The 16,698-nt window shown below is 43.0% G+C and overlaps 1 protein-coding gene across 6 annotated transcripts in view; it reads left to right on the top strand.

Annotated features, from left to right (window-relative positions):
• fmnl2a (formin-like 2a) overlaps window positions 1-16,698 on the top strand; it is a 51,206-nt gene that overhangs the window by 31,479 nt on the left and 3,029 nt on the right. For 2 of the 6 annotated variants that reach the window (XM_085385154.1, XM_085385155.1), the window contains exons 7-26: window positions 3,147-3,255; window positions 3,447-3,523; window positions 4,318-4,411; window positions 5,614-5,688; window positions 6,941-7,051; window positions 7,316-7,465; window positions 7,787-7,888; window positions 8,037-8,358; window positions 8,437-8,628; window positions 10,275-10,295; window positions 11,183-11,307; window positions 11,400-11,602; window positions 11,730-11,964; window positions 12,065-12,133; window positions 12,223-12,303; window positions 12,389-12,518; window positions 13,568-13,731; window positions 13,884-13,985; window positions 14,104-14,199; window positions 14,629-14,752. In XM_085385154.1, the coding sequence (XP_085241280.1) occupies window positions 3,147-3,255; window positions 3,447-3,523; window positions 4,318-4,411; window positions 5,614-5,688; window positions 6,941-7,051; window positions 7,316-7,465; window positions 7,787-7,888; window positions 8,037-8,358; window positions 8,437-8,628; window positions 10,275-10,295; window positions 11,183-11,307; window positions 11,400-11,602; window positions 11,730-11,964; window positions 12,065-12,133; window positions 12,223-12,303; window positions 12,389-12,518; window positions 13,568-13,731; window positions 13,884-13,985; window positions 14,104-14,199; window positions 14,629-14,752 (2,582 nt within the window). Of the gene's footprint in view, window positions 1-3,146; window positions 3,256-3,446; window positions 3,524-4,317; window positions 4,412-5,613; window positions 5,689-6,940; window positions 7,052-7,315; window positions 7,466-7,786; window positions 7,889-8,036; window positions 8,359-8,436; window positions 8,629-10,274; window positions 10,296-11,182; window positions 11,308-11,399; window positions 11,603-11,729; window positions 11,965-12,064; window positions 12,134-12,222; window positions 12,304-12,388; window positions 12,519-13,567; window positions 13,732-13,883; window positions 13,986-14,103; window positions 14,200-14,628; window positions 14,753-15,801; window positions 15,922-16,698 lie in introns of all 6 variants that reach the window. The other 4 variants (XM_085385157.1, XM_085385158.1, XM_085385156.1 and 1 more) reach the window with 3 other exon arrangements.

Here is a 16,698-nt window from a genome sequence, read left to right as displayed (position 1 = left end):
ACATTTCATATGATGCCTCAGCCACGTCCTTTGTGTAGTCATGAGGTCTAAGTCTTTAAATGGCTTAAGATATGTGCAGGGGGGAAGTACCATTTGCCTGGATTTTTTGACTGTGATAATCTGTGATTACATGAGTAACAGTAATTTCTGTGACAGATCTTCTTATGGAACTAGGTTTTCGTCAGGTTTTATTGTTTAGGTTTTTATAAACACCAAACAGACCTTTTCACTCAAAATCCAGTGTGTAGAGGATTTCAGAGCAGTTTATTTATAAACCCATGCCAGCATAGGTGCATAAATCCTGTTCATTTGTGCATTATTTCTCTAATCTTTCCCATCATTCCATTAATGTTTTGGTACAGCACTCCTGCTGACTTCTGTGGCCTCTAATCCTTTAGTTTGAAGAGGTTAACTTGAACACACTGCACACAAAGAGCACTATTGATTCATGGAAGCACATGTCTTTTTAATATGAGATCCTTAAATGATAATCAAGTCAGCCACTTTTTGTTGTTTTTCCTGTTGTGTGGTGTCACAAAGTAGCGGTGTTTTCTTGATAAATATGTAAATAGATGCAATGGAAGAAATGCAGACCAGACAAACTGACTTGGTGTTTTGGCTTTTGGACATTTTTCACCAGGAATTTAGATGCTAATTTGCTAAATGTGGAAGTTGTAGACAGACCACATGATGAGGTCTCATTTTATTGTTACTTGCACATATTTCATCCATGCTTTACTGATATTTAAATGACTGTCAAATATCAATATTGTCCCATAAATAACTTCACCCTCCCATGCCATGTCACCTCACCTACACATCTGCTGGCCCCAGATGTGACATCACTGTTGGCTGACTGTCTTTTCTGTTTTGTCCTAATGCCCCCCCACCCTCCTATAGTCATCTGCTCTTTTGTCTGCCAGTCTTCGACAGCAGGCAGGTCTCAGTTTCGCTCTGCTGGCTCAGAGTGAGCTTTCTTCGGCTGTAACCCCAGCATCCCCGTCCCTTCTAGAGAAACAAACACACTTATAATGCTACGAGCAGAGACACACATGGATGTCCACGCACGATCCCCGGCCTCATTGTACTTTATACCTCCCTGGTAGAGCTGCCCAGTTTATTTGTCCCGCTGTCTGTGTTGGGGATGTGAATTATTTGTACTGCTTGCCCACCCCCCCTGCACTTGTGACTGAATTCTCCTTTCCTTGGAGCAAATGGATTTTACTGCACTCATTGTTCCTGCCTGTGTGTCTGTGTGCTGCTTGTGTGGCTCCCTAAATGCCATTCTGTGCAGACGTTAGCCTAGTTTCTACAACAACCATTAAAAGCTCAGCACTAGGCTACAACCAGTATGAGTAGAATAAGTAGCTTCTAACAAGCTTCTGTATTTTGGTTGCTTTTTTCTGTTTTCTATATTTTTTTAAATGGCAAATGAATTATGAATCTTTTGCTTTGGCCTAAGTGGTTTTATAATTCCTAATAATATCGATTTTGTCCATTATACAGATTATTTTCCCTTATGCTTTTTAGACTGGCTTTGAAGTAGAATGATAAATACCGAGAAACTGTTAGATCCCACATTAAGTCTTATCCATATGTCTTCTTGAAACTGCCAACTTGAAGGACACCGAGTGCACTGAGCTGTCCAAAGTGTTCTCAATTAAGACGGTATGTGTGAAGCGTTAGCTAGTCACATGTAGCCGTGTTAGAGCTGTTATTGATAGCTTGTAAATAGAGTTGTAGTGATTGATGTTCTGTTATTTAAATTACATTTAGGATTTTTTGGTGTTACATTTGCTTCACTCTGTGTCTCCTTTTCCTTCTTCCCATTCTTCTGCTTTTTCTTGTTCTTCTACCTCTGCTTCATTTACTTCTTTGTTCTTCTTCTCCTCTATTTTTTGCTTCTTCTCATTCTTTGTCTCGTCTTTCTTCTCCCTTTCCCCTCCTTCTTCATCTTCTTTCTTGTTCCTTCACGTTCTCCTCCTTGATCGCCATACTCGTGTTCTTCTTCTTCCTCCTTGTTCTTCTCCTCCTCCGTCTTCTTCTGTTTCTTCTGTATCTCTTCTACCTTCTTTTCATTATCGTCCTACCTTCCTATTTTTCTATTTTTCTTTCCTTGTCTCCCTTCTTCTTTGTGCTTTTTCTCTCAAACTTCTCCTTCATGTTGTTGGTGTTACATAATAATGTATCTATTCACTGGTTTGAGATTAGAAAGCGCTGATTAGTCATTTCCTGGATGTTGCCTAATCAGGAGTGGAAAAACTCCTGGATGGAAGGTTATTTCTGCAGTTTGAAGCAGGTGCTCCTGTTCTGTCAGGAAAAGGCTTGTTTATCTACTTCATTTGTTTATTTATTTATTTTAATGCTGCACTTTACTTAATGCAATATGCAGTAATGCTCACATAGCAAATGTGGATACTTGTGTAAGCAGGAAAAAAATCTAGCTCATTTTACTGCTAATTTAGAGCCGTCTTCATCCTCAAACCGCTGCCTCTCCCTTGAAAGCTCCGTTCCTTTTCAGACAAACACACATGCACACTCACACACTGTGTTTTGACACACAGAGAAGTCACGCCTACAGGCATGGGTGATGACACGAATTGGCATGTCTGTCAGTAGCCCGAAGACACATTTTTCCCCAGAACTTGGGTTTGGTAATTGTACCTCGTGATAAAAGTCTGAAAATGAACTCCTTTTCTCCGACTCTTTTTGCATATTATTCAGTTAGACTGCTGCTCCAGCATTTCTGTTTTAGTGTGGGAGCTGCACCAGGAGCAGAGGCCTTGTTTTTGTCCAGATAAAGCTGCACAATCACTGTGCTGCATGCAAATGACTGGCTGCTGTGGTGTTAGCTGTAAGTGATATCTCCATGAAGGTCTGTTGAAACAATTGAAAGAAGGCATCCGGTGGCTCTGTGCTCGGTTGTAGATTTTATGGCCTTTGTGTGTGTTAATATAAGGTGCCCTGGCAGTTTAACAGCCTCATTATGTGCAGAAGATGGTGTGCAATGAGGGCTTGTTTACAAATGGCATCTGTTATCTTGTTTATTCAGTTCTTGTGAACTCTTTTGTTCAGTCACATAGGCTTAACATTTTATTCTGTAGTTTTATTCCCTTTAATACTGACTTCTGATCTTTATTTATTAGTTTCAACACATTGCCCAGCCGGAGAACGCTGAAAAACTCCAGACTGGTCTGCAAAAAAGATGATGTCCACGTCTGCATCATGTGCCTGCGTGCTATCATGAACTACCAGGTCAGCCCCCAAGGCCTCTACAGGGACCATCCAGTCCACACAGACTGCACGTCTCTCTGAGCTGAGCCACATTTTGTTAAGCTAAATTCAGTTTTCTAAGTTGTTTTTATTATTACAAGTCCCATCTTGCTTATTCTGTGTCTCATCTTCTCTGTTAATGAACTGCTTTGTCTCTGTCTTTCATCTTCCAGTATGGCTTCAACATGGTCATGTCACACCCTCATGCTGTGAATGAAATTGCACTAAGCCTCAACAACAAAAACCCGAGGTAAGTTCGACCAAAGGTTGAAAAACAAAAACAAAAAAGGAACCAAAAATGAAAAGGTAGGTAAATAAAGAACAAAATCTCAAGTTTCTTTTTTCAAATAAAAAAAGAGCTGCTGGATAAAAGATTCAATAAGATGGGTTTTATGTTTTACCAACTTGGACCCACATCCATAAAAGCACAAACGCTAGATTTTGTGCACCTGCACAGTCTGAGAGTGGGAGCCCTTGTTGCTCAGGGGCACATTCATCTTGACAGACGGGTCAAGGCACCGCTGGCACAGTCCACCACACTGGCAGCTGCTCACTGAGACGGCTACGAGGAGCACTCTGTGTGTGTGTGTGTGGTCGTGTTTTCACTTCATGCCCCAGGGTTTAAGGATTTTCTCAAAAGTGGATGTGGAACCACTTCGCATCACCTGTCACATTTCATCTCATCCAGACATAGAAATCCCGCGTGAATGAACTGGAGACGGGATGAGCCGGCACTTTCAGTGTCTATGCACTTTAATAAACTCACATGAATCAGGCCAAGAAGTATTCATTTTTTATACCTGGCCTTTAACCCCCCTTTAACTCTGGGCTTTTGACTCTCAAGAGGTTAAACCAATGAATACACAATGAAAATTTGTTTCGCTGTGACAGTGGTTGCTGTTTATGATCTGTCCTATGCAGACGTTTCAGTAGCGAGATGATCCTAAATTACACAGTTTTCCGCTTTGTTTCCTCTGCGATTATCTCCTGCTTTTCTGTTCATTCATTAATTATTCCTGACATCATTTTCTCCCTGTTTTTCAGAACCAAAGCTCTGGTCTTGGAGCTCCTGGCGGCGGTTTGCCTCGTGAGAGGAGGCCACGAAATTATTCTCTCTGCGTTCGACAACTTTAAGGAGGTACGAGCTGCAAAGATGGTTCGGAGGAGACGAATATGTCATTACATTTTGCTTCAAACAGTGACTCAGCCCTGGAGGAATGCTCGTCTGGCAGTTGTGAGGCCGGCGTATTCCTCGTTGCTTCAAAGGGATAGCGTCTAGGAATTAATTCTGTTAGTCAACAGATTACAGACACCAGTTTAGCTGCGTCGCATAGGACGACACACACAGCCGCAAGTGATAACAGTTATATGCGTGTTAACTGGATTTGGCAGTAGCTTCAAAGCTCAGAAAAGCAGTGAGTTAGTTGTAACAGATAGCCCTGCCTGACCTCTGCCTGTCTGGATGAGGCATTCTGGCTTCTGGAGAAAGAAGTGGGAGGTTTGTGATGGAGAGAGCGCTAACAGCGGCCCCATTTTGTAGCATACGGCCCGCAAACATGGGCTGACTGCAGTTAATGTAATATTTACACTCCCGGAATGAAATATTGAGCGTTGCTCTCAGCGGCACTGGCATTAATGGGAGATTAAGGCATAGAGTGAATGTTGCCCGTCTAATGAGACGAAGTTTGAGAAAGCATTTGGATAATGTGAGTGCAGGAAGCACAGCAGCATGTTTTTCTATTCTGGTGGAGGCAGGGTTTAGTTGTTCTTTTCTTTTTTTTCCTTTTAGATGAAAAGTGACACTGTCGACCATAATGCGAGATCTATTTTTCTGAGTAACTTAGATATGTTGCTGAATGATGGGGGCTGCAGGCTAAAGCTCACAGCATTGCATCCCTCTTTTTTTCCTTCTTCCCTTCCTTCTAAATTCTTTATCATCCTCTGTCTGCCTCATTGACATCCACATGAACTCCCTGAACTGCACAGCATCTCTCTACTCCCTCTTTTTTATCTCCCAAATTCCACTCTAAACACGCTTTAACATACTGCGAGTAACATTGAAAACAGGTGCACGGTGCAAACTGTAGCTGAAATAAAATAAAAGAATGATCCTGCAGCACTTCATAAAAACGTATCTTATTAATTATCGCTTTGAAAACAGCTCTCTCTGAGATCATAGGAAGCTGTAAAGTATTTTGCAGCTTACATCAGTAGTTTTTACCACATATTGACACATGATTAATAAGTCTATGAGGTGCAATTCCTGGCTAAATCCCTGGCTTTGTTTCTCCAGCTGGTCTAAAACAAATGAAGTAAATTAATGTGTGGTTTTCTTTGCAGGTGTGTACGGAGGAGCAGCGATTCGAGAAGCTAATGGAGTACTTCAAGAATGAGGACAACAACATTGACTTCATGGTCAGCCTACGCACAGTTGTGATGACTGTTAATTGTGCTGCAATCCCCGAAAACCCTTTCTGTGAAGCCGAATGATTTTTCAGTGTCAAAAGTTCAGAGAAAATGATGTGAACTGTAATGTGTGGGCAGAAGAGGTTAGAAACAGGTCCTCATATACCTGTCTAAACCCCAATCGAACTTAAATGGTAAACATACTTGTACCTAAATGAGCTCTTTATACAACTGTTTTCTACGTCCGATTCTTTTCTTTTTAGCATTCACACACACATTCGCACTCAGAGAACACATCGAGAGCAGCTCAGTGTCTGGTATCTTCCTCAAGATTACTTTGACATGCAGACTGGGGCAGCCAGAAATTAAACGACCAACCTTTCGAATGGTAGATGACCTGCCCTGCCTCTACCAGGAGGTAGAGCAGGAGTTCAGTGTAAAAAATTAACAAACTGTTCCTCCAGTTTTGTGATATGCAGTACTATCAGTTTCTGTGCAAGGTCACTGCATAAGCTACAGATGTGTGTTGCAGTGGATCAAACCTGAGGATCCCTAAGCAAAGACCTTCTGTTTTTTTCAAGGCTCAGCAGTGTTAATTAATCTGACAGAAAAGACTTAAGAACATCAATGGACATGCCACCTTATGCTTGATTTTATACGTCACACCTCTGTGAATCCATTCTAATTAATCTGAGTGAAAACCAACAGAGGCTGTGCTTGAATAGTGCTTCACTTTGAACAAGTTTCCCTTGCAGTCCTCCCGATAGGCAGTCGTCACCTGACAGCAGCTCTGAAGTGAACAGACTTTGCCAAAAGCTGCTTTCTCACACTGGGGCAGCTGAGCTTGTTGTAGGATGTTCATGAAGCCCATTTTAGCGTTGGGAAGCGCGCGTGTGTGCATTAGAAACTGTGAGTAGATCCCCCTTGATCTGTTTATGCAAGCTCCCATAGTAGTGTTGAACTGGCAGCTTTTGTTCATTTGTTTTTTCAGATCCTTTTAATCTGCCAGATAAGCTACCCTGCCAGCTAAGCAAGCAAAATAATAAGGATTTATATACCCGAGACATAATAAAAGGCAACATATATTATATATGAGCATAAAAACCAAATCGTGGAAGTAGCAAACTGGTGTATAAAAACACAAACTTGTTGCACACTGATCTATAAAGGTGTTTTACAGTCCTATAAACAGTGTAATATAGAAAATGCATATGCAGTGAACTCTCTCTCTCGCTAACCTTTCCTACCTGCCATTCCCCAGGTGGCGTGCATGCAGTTCATCAACATCGTCGTGCACTCAGTGGAGGACATGAACTTCAGGGTTCATCTACAGTACGACTTCACCAAGCTGTGTTTGGACGACTACTTAGATGTGAGTTGAGACATAGTGCTGCAGGAAAATGGCTAGACAGACATTCTTCTGAACACTCACAGTCCAGAGGATAGGCTGTCATTACAGTGCCCCTGAGACAGCAACCACTGTCAATAATGGCTTTTCCATTACTTCAGAAACAGTGGTCAGCTTTGTAGTTCTTTGTCTCCTGACTTTCTGCAGAAAGATCGATGTTATCCCAATGCTGTGAGCTGAAATCAAACTACAGCTCCTCTTCCCTAACTTGTTGTATCTGCTCTGCAGAAACTAAAGCACACAGAGAGTGATAAGCTGCAGGTCCAGATCCAGGCTTACTTGGATAATGTGTTTGATGTGGGAGCGCTGCTGGAGGATGCGGAGACCAAAAATGCTGCCCTGGAGCGGGTGGAGGAGCTGGAGGAGAACATATCACATGTGAGAACCCTCTAGTGTTGGTTGTACTCTTTGACTTGAGGCGAAGTTGCCGTTTTGATCTTATTTCTCTTGCAGCAGTCTGAATATTAACAATAGGAAGTTGATGGAATAGCAACTTGATATGGTGCAAAGTTTTGTTTTGTTTTTGAAAAATGCAGAACTTTTAGGCCCTGACAGATCATTTTTAATCCAGATACATGAAAATATGAAACCCTCGTAGTGCCTCAGTATATTTCTGTGCTAACATGTTGATTCGAATGGTGTCTCTTCAGTTAGTTCACATCACTCTGCAATCTTTTCTTCCTGATACTGTTCCCATAGATGACAGAGAAGCTGCAGGACATGGAGAATGAGGCCATGGCCAAAATTGTAGAGCTGGAGAAGCAGCTGATGCAAAGGAACAAGGAGCTGGAATCCATCAGGGTCAGAGCCGCTTTCTCTACCTTGACATCAGTTCTTCAACTTGGTGATAGCTAGTTAAGCTAACGGTAGAGAAAATGTAAAATATCGCCACACGTATTTTTCTGTTCTTCTCATAAGTTCCTTTTTTCTGTTTCCCTGTACCACACAGGAAGTCTATAAAGATGCCAGCTCGCAGGTGCACTCGCTGCGACAGATGCTGAAGGAGAAGGACGAGGCCATCCAGCGACAAAGTAAACTCGAGAAGAAGATCCACGAGCTGGAGAAGCAGGGCACCATCAAGATCCACAAGAAAGGAGACGGAGACATCTCAATCCTAACGTCGCCGCCCTCCGCTACGGAGAGCTCGCCGGGCGCCGTGTTCGGCGGAAACGGTGTAGCCGTCAGTCCAAACCATGTTGCACTTACGGCGGGCACACCTGTTCCACCTCCACCGCCTCCTCCGCCCCCGCCGCTTCCGATGAACGGCACACGTAAGTTTAATATTAGCTCAGAATATTAAGCCGATAACAGCGGGTCAGCCTGAACTGTTTTTCTTACCCCTCTCCCAGTGTCAAACGGACCAACGTCAACAATTCCAGCAGCAGCTCCCCCGCCTCCACCACCACCCCCTCCGCCTCCCCCGCCACCCCCAGGAATGCCTACAGAGACGTCAGCCCCTCTCCCTCCTCCGCCTCCTCCAGTGGCCCCCCCACTGCCCGGCTGTGGGACTCCCACCGTTATCATGAACTCTGGGTTAGCAGGTAAGGTCATCAAATCAACTGAGTCAATGTTCTTTAATGCATTGTGAAAATGTGTAGAATAGGGATTATGCACAATTTGTTCATATAGGATAATACAAGAGGTGATGTTTATGTGGCTCTGCTTTAGCACTGCTTTTGATTTGCTTTAGTACAGGTTTGCTGCTGTACACACAAACTTCTGGAATATTACATAACAGCGGCTAATGTACTCAGCTGCTTCTAGTTTACCTTGAGGCTATCTGATACATGTTGCTGCTGCTTCACAGTAAAGACCTTGTGTTCAGTGTTCACTTTCATACAGACTCAAACAAGCTAGCTTCAATTCATAGTTCACGGTTTGCAATCCTCTGCAACCTCTACTCGCCTTGCAGTGGCCGCGCAGGAGTCTCAGGGTGTCACTGCGGCTTAATTGCTAATTAATGGGTGAGGGAGTTTGGGTAAAGGCGAGCCTGAGGTTGGCTTTTGAGGCGACACCACTTCTTGCCTTCGTGCTTTCTGGGAGATAAGTAGTTAATCTTTTAGCTGAGATTATTAAGAATTTTTTAAAAATAAAACCAAGGTTTCGTCAAACTCTGGTGTCAGGCTTGACTCAGGTTGTGACATTAAAGTTTTGAGCTTTAGATTTAGCTCACTGTCCCCCCAAAAATCAGCTGGTTCATTTTTTCTTTTTTGTTTAATGAGCTGCTCTGAGCTACTTTTTAATCAAAACCTCCCCCTGCGATTCATAAAGTGCACAGAAATCACTGCATATGGAGTCATATGGCGATTACTTTAAATACAAAGAAAAACCACAGCAAGTTTGAACAATTTAGCAAGTGGGAAAACTTTGGTTGCTTAAAGATGTATTTTAGCCCTAAAGGAACTTTTGCCTCTTACTTTGTGCCAGTTTTTTTAAAACATTTTTTTATTACCAGTCACTTACAAGTGTTTCCTAGGACTGGCTGAATTCTTCAGCTCCGTATGATCTTAACAATCCTGTTACCGATGTGTCTCCTTTGCATAAAAATGTGGGGGGTTTTGTACCGATTCTCCTGTAAAACTCCTTTTCTTAATAAGTATTACTTTCAGCAGTGTCACTCTTACATTGTGGTCAAGAGTTATGTCAGGAAGGGCATCTGGCGTAAGACTAAACACGCCAAATCGTCTGCTGTGGTGACCTCTTGGGAGATAAACAAGCAGCTGAAAGGACCATCTAACTCCAGAGATACTGCTGGGAGGCTTTTTACTGTAGAGCTGCTGCCAGTTTGTGATGTACTGAGTTAGACAGTAGCCACTGATTGGCCTCATTTTAGTTGGTGGGCTCAAACAGAATATTAAAAAACAGCAATCAGATAAATAGAAAGACAGGAACATATTTATTATATATTTTGTTTCCCATCTGTGTTGAGTAGAACACCACAATACACGTTCAGACTTATTTTACTAGGATTGCTCTGCTCAGTGGATTAGTATTGATAAGTGACCCTTGTGTGACTTGATGACTAAGTTCTGTCACTAATCAGCTCTTACTGTATGTAGATGGGGGTAAATATTTCCCCCTCGGAGAGCAGATTCTATACTGTACTGTGTGATTTGAGATGTGCATTAATTCTCACTAACCCTCCTTTTTATTTGTCTTATAATTGTTTCCTTTTTTTGCCGACCAGAGGGACCCATCAAACTCTTCTGTAGGTTATGCTTGTCGTGTTTGCTGTTTTGTCCCCACCCCTCCCTCTAGTGTCCCACATTTCACTTGCCCAGTTAAAAACACAAACCTCTTTGCTGTATTCATGCTGTATTTTCACGTTTCTCAAACACTTTCTGTCTTCTTTCACCATTTTCATTAACGTGCGCTTGCCAACATGCTATATAAAGCAACACATCCCCAACTAGTTTTCCCTTGAAAAACACTGCAATCTCCACATTTCTGCAGTATTACTCCAGTGTTTGTTTAAGTGTTTATTTGAATGAAATCTGGCAACATCAGAAAGAGTTGAGTGCATGCTGAGGCACAGTGACCTGCTGTGGCATGCAGATGATTAAAGCGATAGGCGCCGTGCATACTGGAATGCTGTTTACCTTTCCCATGACGGCCTTATCTTATTTGTCCCTGCTGACACCTTGTCTGTGTGGGGAATCAGGGCACCATGTCAATGTTCAGCTTCAATGAAGCAGCAGTGGTGGCTACAAATAGCTATAATCTGTCCAATAAATAGTTTGTCATCAGGCTTACCGCATACACCGTTTACTTAACAGGTACACCGATCCCCTTTGGCCTTTACTGTCCAGCCAAAGGCTAAGAAGCTTTGCTCTATTTGGGGAAAAAATATATACAAGGCAGCGTAGTTTCTGTTTTATTTTGAAGGGCTTACAGAAAGCATTTAGTTCATGTAAATAACACAAAGTGGGACTTTGTTTTTAGAGATTAGACAGATATGGCATCTAGCTACCCAGAGAGTCATATCCATGTGTGTTACCAGTCCCAGGTACTTGTCTACCCTTTCACCTGCATGCTTATGTGAACTGTTGATTGTAGATAGACACCCTGTGCTAACTTGTCTGTATTCTGTTTAAGCTGTTAAGATCAAGAAACCCATAAAGACCAAGTTCCGTATGCCCGTCTTCAACTGGGTGGCCCTGAAACCAAACCAGATCAACGGGACTGTTTTCAATGAGATTGATGATGAGAGGATACTGGAGGTAAAGTTCTCCGCTGATTCAGAGGTTACGCATCCGTTTCCTGCCTATATCCCAGGAAAATGAATCACGAATTGACTGCTGTTGCTTTTTAGGACCTGAATGTTGATGAGTTCGAGGAGATGTTTAAGACGAAAGCCCAGGGCCCGCCCATCGACCTCACTGCAAGCAAGCAGAAGGTCATCCAGAAGGGACCCAACAAGGTGACTTTGCTGGACTCCAACAGGGCAAAGAACCTGGCCATCACGCTGAGGAAAGTGGGCAAGACACCCGAGGAGATCTGCAAAGCCATTCAACTGTAAGCCTTCAACTGGTGTTCCTGCATGCAGTCTGTTTTTCTAAACTCACATAGCTGTATGCCTGTTTTTCTTATAAAATAGACTAATGGTTCATAACACGTGTCCTTGTGTCTCCTCATCGTCCAGGTTTGATTTACGGACTCTGCCGGTGGACTTCGTGGAGTGTCTAATGCGCTTCCAGCCCACGGAGAACGAGATTAAAGTCCTGCGACAGTTCGAGAAGGAGCGCAAGCCTCTCGAAAGCTTGACGGATGAGGACCGCTTCATGATGCAGTTCAGTAAGATCGAGAGGCTCATGCAGAAGATGACCATCATGGCCTTCATCGGCAACTTCGCCGAAAGCGTGCAGATGCTTACACCGGTGAATAACGACGCTACGTTGTCATTCTTAATGTTTTTATGCTGCAACCTTAGAAAGCAACAGCGCTGTGCTGGATTTGATGTCTCATTCTCACCCACAGCAACTGCATGCAGTCATTGCAGCATCTGTGTCCATCAAGTCATCACAGAAACTGAAGAAGATTTTAGAGGTAACGGAACCATTTGCGTCCCTTATGACGCATCGTGTCAAATGCATGCGTGGTTTCCTTTTTCATTCTTGTTTGCTCCTGTCCTGCAGATTATCTTAGCTCTTGGAAACTACATGAACAGCAGCAAAAGAGGAGCGGTGTATGGATTCAAGCTGCAGAGTTTAGACTTGGTAAGTTGCATTTTGTTACCTTTTAGCAAAACTTTAAAGACTTTTAGAAAATGTTTCAACATGTCTGTGTTTTCTTTCTTTGCAGCTACTTGATACCAAGTCTACAGACCGGAAACAAACATTATTACACTACATAGCCAATGTGGTTAGAGAGAAATACACACAAGTTTCCCTTTTCTACAATGAGATGCACTATGTGGAGAAAGCTGCAGCAGGTGAGTCGTACAGTGAAGTTAAGTTGGGCGGAAGTGAACAGCGCATAATCTGACTGCGTCTGTCAGTGAGAAACAGACAGAATCTTATCATGTTTCTCTTGGAATAAACTCCAGAATTTAATTGTGTATTTCTTTCTCTAGCCGGCGGTGCAATTTATCCATCTAGAATCTAGATTATTGCAGTGTGAGCTGCCAACCTGTGCAGATGTGAGTTGTAGTCTGTTTTAGGGTGAAAGGCACCATGCATAGGTCAGCTGTCTATGATAGGGTGATTCACACATATGGACAATTTAGAATAGAGACAAGTGTAACAGGAGTAAAGGTAGTGAAGGTACATGAGTTTAAATATCTGGGGTCCACCATGTAAAGTAACAGACAGTGCACACGAGAGGTGAAGAAGGGTGCAGGCAGGGTGGAGCAGGTGGAAACGAGTGTCAGAAGGATGGCAGGATGAGTAAAAGGAGCGGTTTACAAGATGGTAGTGAGACCCGCTGTGATGTACGGTTTGGAGATGGTGGCACTGACAAAAGCAGAGCGCAAGATGTTAAGATTTTCAGTGGGAGCGACCACCAGGATGGATGAGATTAAAAATGAGTACGGGACAGGGCTGAGATGGTTTGGACATGTGTAGAGGAGGGAGACTGGATATAAAGTACAAACCATGTTGAATATGGAGCTACCAGGCAGGAGGGAACGCAGAGCAGATTCATAGATGTAGTGAAGGAGGGACATGCAGAGGGTTAGTGTGACAGTGGAGGATGGGAGGATTAGGGTGAGATGGAGTCAGATGATCCACTGTGGCGACCGCTAAAGGGAGCAGTTGGAAGAAGAAGTTAATCTACTCCATGCATGTATCTGACTGTGAGAGTAAGGGAATAGAAAGAAAATGGCAGAAATGTAGAAAGCTAGACAACTCATGCCACAACAATCTAGATGCTCAAACTGCACTACAGCCCACAGGAGAACAATGTGATTTAGATCTAGAAGATGCTACACACTTTACATGTACAGGTTTGTGTCATGTAAGCTAAACTTCTCTGTGTTCACAGTGTCGCTGGAGAACGTCCTGCTGGATGTTAAGGAGCTGCAGAGAGGCATGGAGCTGACCAAAAGAGAATACAGCATGCATGGCCACAACACCATGCTCAAAGAGTTCATTGCACACAATGAGAGCAAGCTAAAGAAGCTGCAGGATGATGCCAAGATCGCACAGGTAAAAGGGTGATTCGTGGCTCGCTGTCAGACACTGGGGCATGTATTTGTATGCAAACGTGATTGGTCCACATACAGTGCAGGCAATGAGTCTGTGTTACTTCATTTGACAGATATCTGTGCCTTTTGCTCTTGTTTTTGCTTTTTTTTAAGGATGCTTTTGATGAGGTGGTGAAATTCTTCGGCGAGAATGCCAAAACCACACCGCCATCAGTCTTCTTCCCTGTGTTTGTGCGATTTGTTAAGGCCTACAGGGTGAGTTGGATATTAGTCTCGCACATTGGACAGAAACAGACAAAACACACATGATAAATAGTAGTCTTCACTTCATTTAATTGAATTGAATTTGAACATGAATGTGAAATCTTCTCAGCAAGCGGAGGAGGACAATGAGCAAAGGAAAAGACAGGAGCAGATTATGCTGGAAAAACTTATGGAGCAAGAAGCCATGATGGAGGAAGACCAGAAGGTAAGCACCCCACCTCCCACCCTCCTTTCCCAGCTCTCCAACTACCCTTTTCTACTTATCCCCAACCCCCTACTTTCTAGGACAGGAGTCTACAGAGGATAACAATGACCAGAAGGTAAGACAGCTCCACTTCCTCCCCTTCCGCTTCATCCTAATTTCCTCCAGACTCTTGATCACAGGATTAGTTGAGTGCCGACTGCCTGCTGGGCGCGCTTGTATCTAGTTCTGCAGTCTTATGCCCTGCTGAGTCACATCGCATCAACTCAGAATCGGCGATTATACGACTTGAACGGTTCAATTAACTCACACACACGCCTGAATGAACCGAGGCATTTTTTGAGCTGAAACAAATTACAAGTGGGAGAATCCTTTGTCGAAGATATTTTACTTACTGGCCGTAACACTTTTATGTGCCTGTGTCTTCCTCAGTCTCCATCCCATAAGAGCAAGAGGCAGCAGCAAGAGTTGATCCAGGAGCTCAGAAGGAAACAGGTGAAAGACAGTCGCCACGTCTACGAAGGCAAAGACGGAGCGATCGAGGACATCATTACGGGTAACGTCCCCCGGATCACGTGGCTACAGTCTGTGGCTAAACTCATATTTACACACATCCACACTCACACAGACACACACACACACACTTGGTGCCCTGCATGAAGGTCCTTTTCTGCTATAAAAGCAGTCATTAACAGAAGGATTCAAAACTAACACAATGACTTTGGCTCTTTTAAGTTTCAACTGTCAGGTTCTTGAGAACCAAAGGTAATACCTGACTAGTCCAAACATGCACTGACGGCAATCTGTTCAACTCAAATGTGTCTCATCGTGGCTTATCTGCTTTGTCTTTGCTTTGTAACACCATCTGTACATAGGCAATCCCGGATATGATTATCTCCAGCAATAAAAACTTAGGGATGAAATTCACCCTTTGTTTACTGAGGGGAGATAAAACTTGAGTAAACTCGAGCAACTGAGTGTATTAACTCAGTTCAGTACCTAAGTAAGCTTCAGTGTATTTTTTAGGCACTCTAGCTTTTATTATAGTCTTTGTATAGCTTAAACTAGGCCTCATTGAATCTCTTCAGTTCAGTTTAACACCAACCTCCCTTTAAGCCATCTCTCTACTGATTGGCTGCCCCTGGCAAACAGAAGTTCTGAGAAGCAGCAATAAAAGATGAACTTTAAGTATTTAGTTTTATCTTTTATATTTAATTACATTTTAGAGAGAAATGTTAGATAGTTTCTACAGAACACAGGCTACTTTTATAAAAATACAAAACATCTAATGGATTGTAACAGTAACAACCCAGGCTTTAAAGATAAAGTGGTGACAGTTGGCTCATTATCAAAGAGCTATAACAGTAAAATGTTACTGATGTCTCCTTAACAGTATAACCTTGATATCATCTGTTTTTGGGAGAATTCGGCCGTAGAATTCGCTGTGACCTTCTTTAAAAAAAGACTTCGCCTTTGCATCGAGATGGTGTTGTTGGGTATTTTGCTTAGTGCTAACCAGTGCTAAACCCCTGTAGGAGTCTGCTTTTCTTACATTGTATTTGTCTTGTTTTGTCTTGGCTGTTGTCCCTGTCGTTTCCAATGCAGTGCTGAAGACCGTGCCCTTTACCGCCCGCACAGCCAAGCGTGGCTCTCGGTTCTTCTGCGAGTCCGCTCTCAATGAGGAGTACCATTACTAAGCTTGTAGAACTCTCTATCTTCTCAAAGGTTGCTGGAAACAAACAGTTCTCTTCTTGGTGTCCTTCTCTCCTTCCTCCTCTGCATGCCTTTTCCCCCCCCCCCACGATTCTCCTTTAACAGTTACGCTCACCTCTCACACCTCGGACCTGTGCATGTGCACTGTGACAAGCCCTGGAGACACGCCCGAGTGCGGGTGTTGTGTTTCTTGTTTTTTTTTTTTGTCTTTTTCAAAACAATTCTCCCTCACCCCACGTGTGTTCACATTTTCTCCCTCACTGACCATCATAAGGTGCTGGGGTAACAGTTTTCTTTCCACAAATGCATGGAGTGTGACACCCACATTGATCATCATTGTTTTATCAAATACAGCAAACCATAATGTCACAGAGAGAGCAGTTTCCAATCTGGACTTTAAGAGTGCTGAGAAGTAAAGAAATGCCGTTAAGCTGGCTGCTGCCATCTAGTGGCCAAGACTCAAAAACAATTACTGAGCTATGAACATACTTAAAAAGTTTTTCTCTTCTTAGCCTCTAATTGGGTCACTATGACATTAACATGTCGCACTACATCTTGCAATATACAAGCTAAGGTCATCATCTTCACAGCAGGTATGATGTAGAAGTGTCTGTGGCATTATACCTTGCTTTTTTTTGTGTGTGTTTTCAAAGAGTGTTTTCATTCAAAATTCATGTTTGTTCACTATCACATGTCATTATCACATGTTCATAGTTGTGTGTATGCTGATTGCTTCATCCCTGCTGCTTGCTCCTACTGCACCCCCTGCTCTCCCAGTTAGTCCATGTG

Source organism: Rhamphochromis longiceps, linkage group LG16 (genome assembly GCF_057381845.1).
Source record: "Rhamphochromis longiceps isolate RC_006_pf linkage group LG16, R_longiceps_female_GT1.1, whole genome shotgun sequence".
In the NCBI taxonomy this organism is placed as follows: Eukaryota; Metazoa; Chordata; class Actinopteri; order Cichliformes; family Cichlidae; genus Rhamphochromis; species Rhamphochromis longiceps.
This window is presented reverse-complemented; position numbering and strand designations above follow the sequence as displayed.